The sequence below is a fragment of the Toxorhynchites rutilus genome, chromosome 2 (assembly GCF_029784135.1).
Source record: "Toxorhynchites rutilus septentrionalis strain SRP chromosome 2, ASM2978413v1, whole genome shotgun sequence".
Classification (NCBI taxonomy): Eukaryota; Metazoa; Arthropoda; class Insecta; order Diptera; family Culicidae; genus Toxorhynchites; species Toxorhynchites rutilus.
This window is the reverse complement of record NC_073745.1, coordinates 315,741,435-315,755,666: the sequence shown is the minus strand read 5'-3', so window position 1 is coordinate 315,755,666 and position 14,232 is coordinate 315,741,435. Positions and strand designations below refer to the sequence as shown.

Here is a 14,232-nt window from a genome sequence, read left to right as displayed (position 1 = left end):
GTAATTTGTCTGTTACTGTCGTTATCTTCTCGCCAGGATTGCTGCATTTGATATTCCTCTTCTAGTGTGAGCGGCTCTGAGGCAGTTAACTCCTGTAGTTCCTCACTTTTCATCCACTGATGATATTTTTCCACATGTTTCCTTTCGTATGGCACCAGAATAACGTTGCTTCCAACGATTTTCAGATTTTCATTCAGTTTCATGCTTGATTTTGGATGCTAGGATCAGGGAATAAATATGCAGTTAGTCATAAATTGGGTGAGTAAAGTAAACAATCCAAACGTTAATATTCATAGCAAAAAATAAAATCAGCTCAGTTAAAATATCAAATAAACTAAATTACATATCTTTTCATGTTGGCACCAAAGACAGATCTCAACACAACTTTGACGAAACATGATAACTGTGTAACATGCGAAACGGAACACCATAGCTTGATGTGAGTTGTGAACTACGTAACGAGAAGATGGGACATTTCATGCAGCTACAATCCAGACACGAAAAAGACAACCTCTAGTCGAGTAAAATATCCCACACCAACACTACTGATTACCTCGAAGAGAGTGCACGCAATTAATTAAAATCGATCCACGCGGAGCAGAAGGTTGACACAATGGATCAGCAACAACGAAAAGGAGCAATATCTAAACCAATTCCGAACCAAACGTGAAAGGGCATAAAGCATCCCGAACACATTCCGGCGAGTTACTTTTAGCCGATCGAATAATTCTAGAACTATGAACAATCCCATTATTTCAATAGAGATTTAGCTAAACACAAGCGTTAAGATTGTTTCCAAGTCCGATAAGTTTTCATAAGCAAATTTACTGACTTGAGTATTTTTTAGCGTTGCCAAGAAGGCTCGCTATCAGAAGTACTAGGAATTATTTCTTCAATTCTACAACCATGGTAGTAATATAAAGGGTCATCCATTAGCGATTTGCAGGCTTTGTGTCCTTGACACCCAACTTCTATCTTTTCTAACTTCGCTGTAATATCATTTGATACAATTTCTGGTGAGTCTTCCATTTCAAACTGCACTTATTGCACTAATTTTATCTTTAACGTTGAAATACTTTATTTTTTCTTGAAATAGGTCATATTTGAAATACAAAAATAAAATAAAATTGTATAGGCTAGATGATGTTGGTTTGTCCGATGGATCGGACATAAAAATGTCTATATTACCCATATTGAAAAAACAATTTTTTGTCTGCTACAATTTCAGTAAAAACATTGATTTACTGATATTGCAACAGACTAAAAAGTTGAACTTTTTTTTCGAGGTAAAATACAGACATTAAGGTGTCAATGAAAATGGTAATCCCGAATTTCAAAAAATTACCCCATAAAAAAGTTTACCACCTCGAAAAAACACCCTATGCAAAATATCAGCTCAATCGGACTTAAAGGAGAGTGGCGCAAAGCGGTCAAAGTTTGAGTTTTTTGAAAATCGAAAATTCACCCAAGGGGGGAGCAAAAGAAATCGGGGTTTTCGAAAAACGCCAAATGTCTTCAAATCGCTTGAAACGTCGAGATCTACTGTAATCTCGAAACGAAACGTATGGTTTTGGGTGCCAATACAAATAGTTATCCCGATATTTCATTCGGAACTTGCTGCGGAATGTGGATTTGCACTATAATATACATTATGCATAATACTTCGGACTTCATTTGAGGGGCTTAGATGAAAGGGGTGTAAGTGATTTGATCGATTTCTCTACATCGACTCTCTCTTTTGGTCATAACTTAGCTGCAAACTCATTCCCAGCTGTATTTAACAATGTGGAAGATAGGCCAAAATCTCATCTATCGGATTCTATAGCAAACTCAAATTGGAACGTTTTTGTAGTTGAATTATTGACTAAAGAAAAAGTCGATGAAGAGAAATCGATCAAGTCACTTACATCCCTTGCATTCAGATTCCAGTCGATGCAGGGCATTCCTTAAGAATAGAATAAACAGACTTTTCACAGTCCATCTCGCTTTCACCAGCAACTGGCCGTTTCACCCCACCAGTACAATTATTTCAATAATTAAAAATTTTCACTCAAAAATGAATTTATTTTTCGGTACATATCTAATATCGCTTCTCTTTTAACTCCCAAACCGAAATATAACCATCAGCGAATTGAATTTTTAATTTGAAACCACTAAAATTTGAAATTCATAATGTATTCATAATCAAGATGGTACCTGCCAATCTTACCCCCACTTTCCCTACCTTAGTGCGTTGAAATTATTCATTTTTTTTTGTTTTTCAACGAATTTCTTCAAAGAGAAATTATGATCGTGGTTCGTCCGGTTTTAAATATCATCAGTTTTGAATGAAGATAATAGAATTATGAAGTATATGTTGCATTTCTCTTTTACTGAGTTTACTGTCATCATATTGATCCAATCATAATTTAAATCTGCCCTTTAGCTTGCATTTTCGTTTTTATAAATTCCTCTAATATTAATGCGACCTGTGTTGTATTTCGTAATTTATCGTGTCCAGGGCTTAGAAAAGTACTATTCAACTGAGGATAGTTAGCGGACTATGAAGAAATTCACCTTCGTACACAATTGGAAATGAGTTTTGACTTCTCCCGACAATTTATCCGTCAACATGACTCAACAGTCATTCGGGCATTTAGTTGCAATCTCACCCTACGACCCGTCTCTCTCTCTCTTTCTCTCTCTCTCTCTCTCTGTCTCTTTTTTTTTCTCTCTCTCTCTCGCTCTCTCTCTCTCTCTCTCTCTTTTTTATTTCTCTCTCTCTCTTTATTTCTCTCTCTCTCTTTCTTTCTCTCTTTCTTTCTTTCTCTATTTCTTCCTCTGCTTCCTCTTGCTCCTTGCTTCCTCTGAATTCAGTTTATCGAAGCGGGGAACACTCTTTTTTTGCGGGCTTTGCGGGTTTTCTACACAGAAAAGCCGAAGACCTGATAAAAGGACATTGACGAATAAAAAATAACGAGAGTGAACATGGAGCGACGAAAAACATAACCACACTCGATGCCTACTCGTCTGTCCCCTGCATCCGTTTGCTGAAAACATCATCTGAACTCGCTTCTGAATTCACAGAAGCCGTCTTCCAGCTTCCAGGCGAATGAAATTATATTTGTTAAGTCTCTCTAATAAAAATATAAAAAAATCGCTTTTGATTACATCGAATAATTTAGTCGAGTATGATCGCTGCCGTCTGGTCGCTAGCATGATGACGGATGAGTTGTGGATTGACGAATAGTTTGTTCATACCCCATAAAACGAGAACGGTCGGAGCGTAAATTATCCACATTGTCCGTAGAACGAGAGCAGGATTTGCTATTTAAGAAAATTTCATAAAAATGTGCTCTGTTTTCTGATTTGGCACCATTACTGAAAGACTGAGTCCTACCATAAAAATAAAATAACACCAGATGGGCCAACCATAAGAGTCCGCCGGGCTGCAGGTTAAGTATGCTCGCTCTAGATTAATGAAAGAAGTTGTGTGATAAGTACTAACTTCTACTTTCCAAATTTTTTTTTGATTTTAGTACATTATCTGAAATATTATTATGTTTAATGACAGTAAATAATGTCTCCCTTCATGGCGACGTAAAGCAACATTTGTGACCTCAACGATTGCTAGACGAAATTGATAATACCTAAATTTTTCCAACGCCACCTAGAGTAAGCCAATCGCACTTATTCAACGCTAGATACAAATTGCTAACGTTATTGGAAAATATTTAGTTTCTTTCTACTACACCTTAAATAAAATCAAAACAAGAATAGTTCCGCAATCTGTATTCATGATCTGTAATTATGATAAACATAATTGTTACAGATTGTCAAAAGCACACTATCTACAAATTTTGATATAGTGTTCTTGCCGTTACTTTATACTAATATTAAAGTTGTTAAGTAATAAAATTCTCGCAGTTCACCTCACTGCGCGCTCGTTTCAAACAGTTTTCTTCAACTGGGCCAACTTGGTGAGACACGCATCACGCCATGCTCGTCTTTCCGGTAGCTTGTCGAGTGGAACCATCTCCTCGAGCTCTTTGGCTATCTGTTCGTTAGGCTTGCCCTGTGCCATGTTGGGTGTTGGTCCCATCGTTTCGCTGACCGCATAAATCGTCTTACTGTATCGCTCACAGTAGCTGCGCATTCCCTCCGCATTCAGGTGGGCAGTTTCCAGTGGTCCGAGGAACGCGTACCGCATTCCCAGCCCATCGGACATTACACTGTCGATATCCTTCACGCTGAGGATTCCATCGGCAACCAAACGCCACGTTTCGTTTAGGATAGCGTACTGAATACGGTTCAAAGCAAACCCAGCGACTTCCCGCGAGAGCGTTACCGGCTTTTGACCAATCTCGGCCATCAGTTCGCGAGTTTTTGTTACGTATTCGGGTCTGGTCCACGGAGCAGGAACGATTTCCACCAGAGGCACGTAATATGGTGGATTGACTGGATGAGACACCAGAACCTGATCCCTATGTTTCAAGCCTTCGCTAAACAGCGAAGGCACGAAGGTACTGGTCGAGCTGGAAATAATCGTGCTCGAGCCGACAACGGCATCCAGCTCCTTGTACAGTTTCTTTTTTAGCTCCAAATTTTCCGGAACACATTCCTGCAAGAGGAGTGCCCCATCGGCAGTTTCCTTCAAGCTGTGTGATCCGCGGATGCATGATAACTGCTCGGCAGCGTTCAGCGATCCCCGCAGCAGACCTTCGCTCTCCAGCCGGTTAAGTTCGTCTTTCGTTTGCAGGAGAGCTTTTTCCACCACTTCGGGAAGGATGTCGAAAATCGTAACCTGATAGCCGACGCCGGCAAACAACATAGCCCATGATCGGCCAATTAGACCACTGCGGAGAGCAGAGAGCGAAATTATTACTTTCTATTGAGGAGAAATAATATGGTTATCTAGGCAAGATGGAAGAATTGTGTAGCATTGTCAGTGTGATGGGTACGATTCTGTGACTTTCTTGTCTCAGAGGACACATTAAATAAAGTAACATCAGTAAAGTATGATAACATTGTGTTCTAAGCGTCGCATGAATCCATTGCAGTAGCTTATCAGTAAGATGCCTCGCGTAATGTGCACCAACTATAACCGGTTATATGAATCGATCTCAATCGGTTTCAGTCTTCTCCATACCAACGTGTTGTGCCGCATCGAAATTTAATTATACTTACACCGTGGTCAGCTCATTGAAATATCAATAAAATGTAAAAACAGGTCATATACACTCTAGAAAGAACCTTAATTTTTCAAGAAGATAATGATTCATTAGATTTACAATTAAGAAAATTGCTTCCACATCTATCATATATTTCCACAAACACTGAACATTATTCAAATCTATGTTGGGATCAAAAACAAGAAACTTTGGTTTAGCCGAATATGCATACATGGCATGTGATGTAACGAAACCAGTTTTTATTAATTTCAAACGCCCCATTGACTGCTGAATTTGGAAGTAGCTGAATGTTATTCAATATATTTTAATTGTATAAACAGATTTATTTCATACTGACAAGTACACAACTTGCAACCAACAGATCATTGCGTTTACTTACCTGCCAATGATTCCAATCTTCTCCTTTTTCAGTTTGGAAGCCATGGCTCTATCAATTTCCAATTGTTTGTAGGCAGTACAAAGATAATGAGATAAAAACCAATTCGATTAGCAAATACGGGCTGTTCAATGCACTCAATTGCACTCTGGTTTCAAACAATTTCAAAACACCGACAATGCTTAAAGTTATTTATTCTGAGAAAGACATCCGCGACGATCGACAGCGCCCGCACAACTGATACCGAGAGCGTTGCGCGCGAGACGGGTGACTTTCGCGACCGTAAATCAACTCCGCACAGTGTGTTTGTCTCTTCCTCGGTGGATCGAAAACAACAACAAAATAAGTAAGGAAAGCTTTATGGTGTGTGCTGTCCACTTATATGCTCAACCGGCAAACGTTGATAAGCAATGAAGTGAACCGTCAACAAGCCCTTCCATTAGGATTGAAACCGGCAGCAATGTGGCTCTTTCGTGAGTTTAGACCTGGTTGGAGAATAAACATGCGCTTGAGGAAAGTATATGACCTGTGATAAGCTTTGAGTAGGTTTGTAGATATCGAATACCCCAAATGCAGTGTGACATTCCAAGAATCATTTTCGAATCCCTTTACGCATCCATCAGGATCCCAATCGTATAGTCAGATTAGAGGTCCTTCACAATACACAATATGGTCCATGATCGATTACCATTACTTTCATTGCCGATTTGCCATGTAACCTGAGGGTTTGAAATTACAATAATCTTTTGGGGACTATTATCCTGCTCCCTTGCAACATATCCTGCTCAACGTAATCGTCTTGCTTTGTTCATACTCCGTTATCGTGATGTTTGTTTTTTTCTGAACGCAAATGCATTGGTAGCTTGAAATCCATAAATGTCGTAGGAATGCTTTCTGATTCGGATTGGGACACGGACATGACCATAAAATGCAAGCGTGTTGTTCGGCGGACAGCAGAATACAAAGCGGAAGTCATAAAAAGTGCAAGAATCAATGGAACGGTACACAAAAATAGGAAGAAAAAGGATGTGAAAGTAGGAGCGGATTGCACCTGCAGATAGGTTTGTTTGGTTGAAAATACAAGCGAACAGGACTGATACTTGCAAAACTTGATACCAAACGTCATCGAAAGAAAAATATCTCGGATGGATAAGGTAAACAATTCGGAGGAATTACTTATGGATAAAATATTTCGACATTACTCTAACGATTTGAGAGGCAAATCATCTCCCAGAAACCCCGAGGTGAGACCTGTAATTGACCTTGTTAGACAACATAGTTTGTCGTTTCTCGTAAAAGTATCCCACTCCACCAAAACTACGAGAAAACAATTATTTCGTTGAAAAGCAGTGGCCGGAAAAAAAACCCAATGGTCAAAAAATCCACTTCAATTTTTCACATTTCAATCAGTTTTCTCACTCGAAATACTTCAAGGACATTTAGGGGAAATCAGGGTAAAACCGACACCCCCCTGATTTTTTCAGTTAGAAACAATTTTTTGAAAATTTTCCGATGTGCCTTGAACACACTTTCATTTCGAGTCACCCCACAGTTGCGGGAGTCACTTCGCTGTCTAAACAAACAACAAAACAGAACCGGTCAGCAAACAAGAGTTAATCCGTGTAAAATTTCGCTAGTGTTTTAGTCGGAAAATTTTGGAAAATTCGATACTTTTGTGTGTTTAAATCATCTTAGATCATTGTTCAATGTATTTTGTGAGACGGTAGGCGGTTTTGTTGTTTATCGATGCTCGAAAACATTGTTTTGAAATTTCTAGTCCATTCGGGGTAACACTGATGCCTTCAAGTCAGGGTAAAACCGGCACCTGGTTGGTGTTTCATTGACAGGAAAACCGCGTTCTTACTTTTTTAAATGCCTCACGTTTGTATTTAGAAGACAAAACGGCAGAGCTGAACTGATAAAATAGCCAAAACCAACGTTGAACCGGGCATTCCAACAAAAAAGTCTGGCAGTGCTATCCCTTCGTATCCCTTCGTTCAACGCCAATCGGAACATTTCACGTGGAACTGGGATCAAAACACTCGTGTGTACTCCGGACCAGGAGCAGGAATTTATCCATCACCTGCTTGATCTTGAGAAACGTCTGGTTTTTGAATTGGTCTGAAAAGAGCTGTGGAGTTTAAAGAGCCATCAATGAACAGGTTTCCCTTGCAGTTCAAATACATGAATTTGTTTGCTTTTTTATCATTCAAAATCTGAGCAATCCAGTTACATACAATTTGCAACTATCTCCTCCCACCTCTCTTAAAGTGTCCACAGAGTATATAGATAGCCTCTTAATACCTCTTCACGTATCTAACACGTATTCGTTCGTTCCTTCAAAGGTGTCGGTCTTACCCGCGCTTCCATTCCTTTTTGACGTAGAACTACGTTTTTCAGGAAGGGTGCCAAATCAGAAAACAGGTCACGTTTTTATGAAATAAAGTTAACGTTAATAACTATTTTCACTGTGAACGAATTCTCATGATTAGCATACTAATCGAATCGGAAATTCTCTAAGATTTGTTTGATATGCTATACATTACAATTCGCTAATCTCTAAACGGTTCAAATTCATGAAGACTGGAAGAACTTCCTTTTTTCCCATACATCTGTTCTGCCGATTTGTGTGCTAACATTTCTTAACAGGTCGGAAAGATGTTTGCATCAATTGATAGGAAATATTTCTACGCGTCTATCACAATTAATAAAATGTTATTTTTCATGAGATGAACAATTGAATAACTGTAAAATGTCGAGCATTATCTAAACACCCTAACTGCCAAGTTTTTATTGGCCCGATTTACGGTTTCCCCAACACAGACTTCCAAATCGATGTACCTGTAGAAATCGGCTTCGCAAATATACATGCAAGTCGGTGGTATTTTTGTTCCCACCGAGATGTGTTTCCCTAACACGGACTTCAAAATCAATGTGCCTGGGGGAATCCGCTTCGTCAAAACATGCAAGTTGGGGGTATTTTTTTGGTGTTCAGTTCTTTTATACTCGCTTGTCGTTGTGCAAACCGGAATATGTTTCCCTAAAACGCACTTTTAACTAACTAAGAGGCCTGGGAAAATCGTCATTTCAGATACTAGAGGTGAATGAACTTTCGCAGTTCGAGAACTACGTAAATATGAGATGTGCAATAATTTCAGAGGGGAATGTAAAATACAATGATCGTTTGACAAATCTTCCGTTCACATATTTTGGTAGTCCTAGCCTTCATATCAAACGTAAAAGGACGTTCATCAAATTTATTCGTAACGAAGAACATAATCTATTACAAATTTTCGATGCATTGTAAAATAATATTCGAAGTGGTAAACAAGTGGATTGCATAATATAATTGCGTAGTTCTACGTCGATAATATGCGGTTGTGTGCTAGATACAACCCCTTACAATTTTTTTCACCTAAAAGCATCAATTTTTGTATTCTATCAACATTTGAGCTCTAGACAAAAACTGATAAACAGATACTGTAGAATGGTTCATTAATAGTTGAAGCGAGGTTCTGTAACGATTTGAAGTCGAAGAAACATGGGATATCTTGGAAATATGTGGAAAGGTGTCGATTTTACTTTGATTTGCCCTACGTGACGCCAACAGCAGTATTTTTTGGCTCCTGAAATCGAAACCAGGTCAATTGTTTATTGGCCATGACCCAGGATTAGGCTGACCAAATAGTTCAGAATTAAAAACGGGACAGGTAAGCAAAAAAAATAGAAGACATAATATTTCTTAAAGAATTTGATGTAGATGATGATGAAACTTTGCAAAGTAGACTATGATTTTTGTATGTCCGGTGAGTATTTCACCTGAATCAAGTAGACTTCACGAACACTTTACACCTAACTAGACAAAAAATACTTCTTGTCTTTTTATGTTGAAAAATTCTAATAAAATCAAAAAAAATCATCAGCAACTTCAGTAGCAGATCCATCATATTATTCAACAAGGTCTTTAAATGTTTGAAAGGCCACTAGCTAATCTTCTTCTTCTATATATATATATATATATATATATATATATATATATATATATATATAAAAATGGATTTCTGTCTGTCTGTCTGTCTGTCTGATTCTTATGGACTCGGAAACTACTGAACCGATTAAAGGGTGTATCACATCAAATTGCATCACGGAAAAAACGCTGTAGAAATTCGCCCAGTAGACCGATCTTTTTGAAAATTTTAGACAGTAAAATAAAATCTATTAAAAAACTTTTGGCATTTTCTTTTTATTCATACTTCGAGCCCAAGCCCGTATGCTCGCACCTTCCTCTTTACCCCGTCCATAAGGTTCTGTACAACGTCAGGTTGTAGTTTTTTTTGAACAGAAATCCATTTTCTCTTGAATTCCGCCTCCGATTTGACAACTTTTGGGTTCTTCCGGAAGGCCTGCTTCATAATCGCCCAATATTTCTTTATTGGGCGAAGCTCCGGCGCGTTGAGCGGGTTCATTTCCTTCGGCACGAAGGTGACCCCGTTGGCTTCGTACCACTCCAACACGTCCTTTGAATAGTGGCACGAAGCGAGATCCGGCCAGAAGATGGTCGGGCCCTCGTGTTGCTTCAATAGTGGTAGTAAGCGCTTCTGTAGGCACTCCTTAAGGTAAACCTGCCCGTTTACCGTGCCGGTCATCACGAAGGGGGCGCTCCGCTTTCCGCAAGAGCAGATCGCGTGCCACACCATGTACTTTTTGGCAAACTTGGATAGTTTCTGCTTGCGAATCTCCTCCGGAACGCTGAATTTGTCCTCTGCGGAGAAGAACAACAGGCCCGGCCGCTGACGAAAGTCCGCTTTGACGTAGGTTTCGTCGTCCATTACCAGGCAATGCGGCTTCGTCAGCATTTCGGTGTACAGCTTCCGGGCTCGCGTCTTCCCCACCATGTTTTGCCTTTCGTCGCGGTTAGGAGCCTTCTGAACCTTGTATGTACGCAGGCCCTCCCGCTGCTTGGTCCGCTGGACGAATGAACTTGACAAATTCAGCTTATTGGCGACATCCCGGACCGAACTTCTCGGATCACGTCTAAACTGCTTAACTACGCGCTTGTGATCTTTTTCACTCACGGAGCATTCATTTTTGCCGTTCTTCACCTTCCGGTCGATGGTTAGGTTCTCGAAGTATCGTTTTAGTACTCTGCTGACCGTGGATTGGACGATTCCCAGCATCTTACCGATGTCCCGATGCGATGACTCCGGATTCTCGAAATGAGTGTACAAGATTAATTCACGACGCTCTTTTTCGTTCGACGACATTTTTCCAAATTTACGGAAAATTGACAGTGAAGCATGGCCAACGTGATCCATACACTCTTATCTGATTATAAGCGAAAGCTGAAGATATAATTCCTAAAAATTAAATTTCTACAGCGTTTTTTCCGTGATGCAATTTGATGTGACATACCCTTTAACATGAAAATTGGTATGTAGGAGTTTTCTCTAAGATGGGGGGGGGGGCTACCATACAAATAAAACACAAATTTCTGCATAACTCGAGAATTAATCAAGCAAATGAAACCAAATTTGGCATGTGAAAGTTTAAGGGTGCAATAAATGTTTCTATGGTGGTTAAATACTCCACCCCTCTCTCTAAGGGGAAGCCATACCATACGAATGAAACTCAAATTTCTGCATTACTAGAGAATTAATCAAGCAAATGGAACCAAATTTTGCATGTGGAGGTTTTAGAGTGCAATACATGTTTTTACGGTGGTTAGATACTCCTCCCCCTCTCTTAGGGGGAGGCAGTTTGAGAGCCCCTCCCCCCTCTCGAAAGGGGGGCTGCCGTACAAATGAAACACAAATGTCTACATTACTCGAGAATTATTCAAGCAAATGAAACCAAATTGGGCATATTGAGGTATTAGGGTGCAATAAATGTTTCTATGATGGTTAGACTCTCCTCCCCCCTATCTAAGGGGGGGCTGCCATACAAATTAAACACAAATTTCTACATTACTCGGCAATTAATGAAGCAAATGAAACGAAATTTGGCACTGGGCTGCAATTAATTTTTCTATGGTGGTTAGACTCTCCACCCCCCTCTCTAAGGGGGTGGGAGGTGGTCTGCCATACGAATGAAACACAAATTTCTGCATTACTCGAGAATTAATCAAGCAAATGAAACCGAATTAGGCATATTGAGGTTTTAGGGTGCAACTAATTTTTCTATGGTGGTTAGACTCTCCACCCCCCTCTCTAAGGGGGTGGGAGGTGGTCTGGACAAATTTTAGGCGGGACGAAGTTTGCCGGGTCAGCTAGTGTCTATTAAAAACCAACCATAGTTTGAGGCATGTTATTTCAAATGAACCGAGTAGTACAACAGGACAGTTTTCTCAGGCTGTGAATAGGAACGCAATCCACTAAAATACAAGAAAAGCTCTCGATACAAGGTCCAAGAGAAAGGAATCCTGTGTTATAATGCTCAAGTAGTTCAGAATAATGTTCGCCCACGACGTCACAAAGTCTTTTCAATTGTCCAACACAAAACGAGTCCCTAGTGTAGCTATAAGTTCTGTCAGTGTAATCACGACAGCTGTCAGCAGCAAAACTTGAAGTGAAAAAAGTGGTAACACTACAGTCGTGTAGTGTGATGTCTCTCCTTCACTCTTATCAAGTTTTACGGCACCGATCACTATTTATTCTGTTTCCTAGCAACGATGAAATTCGGTCTTTACGAGAAACGTAGTGTAATGACACGTTATTTAAGTGCGGGAACACAGCGAAACAGTTCTACGAGCCGTTCAAACCGCTTTCTACGACAAACGGCTCGTGTTCCGTACACTACAACGGTACAAAGATGATTATTTAGAAGATAGACCCAGCCATGCGTGACCGAGGTAGGTACGGCCACACAATGTTATCCAAGCTGTTCGTTATCGCGTTCGGCACATTGCTCTTCGTAAACAATAGTATCTACAATCCAAATGAACGTGCAGCATAAGTCTCATTTTGCATAATTTTTTAAGTAGGACCTCTCAATATAGGGGCTCATTTCAATATTTCGGTGTGAAAAAGTGTTCAGTTTTTGAACGCTAATACCTCCTCAATTAATGAATGGATTTTGGTTCCAAATACACATCTTGATGGGAAATATCCTCAGCAGTTGTTTATATGCTACACATTACGGTTTTCCAGCTCACATAAAGTTCAAATTGATGAAAAATTGGAAGAAAGAATTCCCTACTTTCCCATACATATTGTCTGCGCTCCCGCAGCAAACAGCAATTCATTACAAACAACCACGGGTACGGGCGAAACGTATGGACAAGCGGAAGATGGAGGACGAGAAAGAGATTATATATAAATATAGGCGGTCGCTACAACGTTAACTATATGGCTATATAAAGTGAGCGATGGTGGGGCTTGGCCACAATCTATCATCGGACGCCAAGTAGGAAAGACGCTTTCTTGAAATTGATTTTCAGCATAAGAGATATCGCTGCATTTGCCGGGGATGTATGCGGTGCGATACCGCAAGAGTGAGAGACAGGAGTTTCAATGGGATGTGGAGCAGGAGAGCCTATCGAAGTGTGTTAAAAGCGGTGAAGCGTCGCGCCGGGTGAATGAGTGGCTAATCGCGCTCGATTTGATAGAATGCTGGAGTTTTCAAACGGTTTTATTTAGCTGTGACATATTTGTATGTTTGTATGTAACATGTATGTCTATGGTGCTGTACCACATTAATTGAAATTTGACCCCTTTCCTGTTGACCGGTTGATCGGAAATTTGGAACACACCTTTATCTTTGCAGTCATTATAAAACTGCGTATTTCATAATCTTGAAAATCCAAGATGGCGACCGCTACAAAATGGCGAATTATATATTTTCTCAGAGCCTCATCAATATGGGTATCAAATGAAAGGGATTGACTAGTAGAACACAGTTATTTATGAGAAATGCAAATCCAAAATGGCCGCTACCACAAAATGGCGGATTACATATTTTCTCTAAACCCCATCAATATGGATAGCAAATGAAGGACTTGACTAATAGAACACAGTTATTTATGAGGAGTGCAAAGCCCAATTATATCACGATACCAGACGGTAAATTCCTATTACGATATGCTTGCCATCAAGTATGTGTTCGTTGCCGGCTGAACAATAACCCGTACAACATTTGCACCGCACGACAAATTTTAATTTTTTCGTATTCGAATCTAAACGTTTGAGTTGGTCATTGGAATAATGGACACCCCTTGGTGTAGTCCTACGTCTCTCCGGTTATGTCCCCGACATTACTCACCCGTTTTTTTAGACGTAATATTTTTTTGACGATTGGCCTAAGTGTCTCTTAATCCTGAAATTGTTAAGTTGGAAACTATTTGTACTATGACAAAACATTTTTATTCAAATAGTTTGGCTAAATAGAAAAGTGACCCAATAGTTTTTTTTTCTTTCCGTGTCATCCAAACTAGTGCTCGTACGCACTACAACAGTATCGTACGTTCGTGAAAGGCTTGCCGTGAAAGGCACACCTTCGAGTTTGAAGATTATTTACCTTAAATTAGGCACAGTAAAGACGATTTTAGATCAATTTCGATGATTACACAATTTTCTATCACTTGCTTATTTAGTGGGAGTTGCAAACTATTCGCTATTTAACGGTGGTAAGAAATTCTCGTTATGCTTTCACTGGTTTGATCAACAACCAGCTCACCAAAACAAACCGCCC

At 39.7% G+C, this 14,232-nt stretch overlaps 3 protein-coding genes across 6 annotated transcripts in view; 1 reads left to right on the top strand and 2 right to left on the bottom strand.

Moving 5' to 3' along the window:
- Window positions 1–743, top strand: part of LOC129771331 (arf-GAP with dual PH domain-containing protein 1-like) — a 23,631-nt gene extending 22,888 nt beyond the window's left edge. Inside the window, exons 5-6 of one of the 2 annotated variants that reach the window (XM_055774867.1) lie at window positions 186–258; window positions 369–743. In XM_055774867.1, coding sequence (XP_055630842.1) covers window positions 186–222 — 37 coding nt within the window. In that variant the 3' untranslated portion in view covers window positions 223–258; window positions 369–743. The remainder of the gene's footprint in view (window positions 1–185; window positions 259–368) is intronic. The other variant, XM_055774866.1, reaches the window with a different exon arrangement.
- The window catches only part of LOC129771339 (alpha/beta-tubulin-N-acetyltransferase 9), a 15,129-nt gene extending 897 nt beyond the window's left edge, over window positions 1–14,232 (bottom strand). Inside the window, exons 1-3 of one of the 3 annotated variants that reach the window (XM_055774882.1) lie at window positions 14,059–14,232; window positions 13,804–13,857; window positions 17–218 (exon numbers count right to left, since the gene is read on the bottom strand). In XM_055774882.1, the coding sequence (XP_055630857.1) occupies window positions 17–203 (187 nt within the window). In that variant the 5' untranslated portion in view covers window positions 204–218; window positions 13,804–13,857; window positions 14,059–14,232. Of the gene's footprint in view, window positions 1–16; window positions 3,617–13,803; window positions 13,858–14,058 lie in introns of those variants that run through there. The other 2 variants (XM_055774879.1, XM_055774880.1) reach the window with 2 other exon arrangements.
- Window positions 3,755–5,856, bottom strand: LOC129771333 (lambda-crystallin homolog). The gene is made up of 2 exons (XM_055774872.1): window positions 5,551–5,856; window positions 3,755–4,835 (listed from the first exon to the last, which is right to left on the bottom strand). The coding sequence occupies exons 1-2, from the start codon at window positions 5,592–5,594 to the stop codon at window positions 3,929–3,931; spliced, it is 951 nt and encodes a 316-aa protein (XP_055630847.1). The 5' UTR covers window positions 5,595–5,856; the 3' UTR covers window positions 3,755–3,928.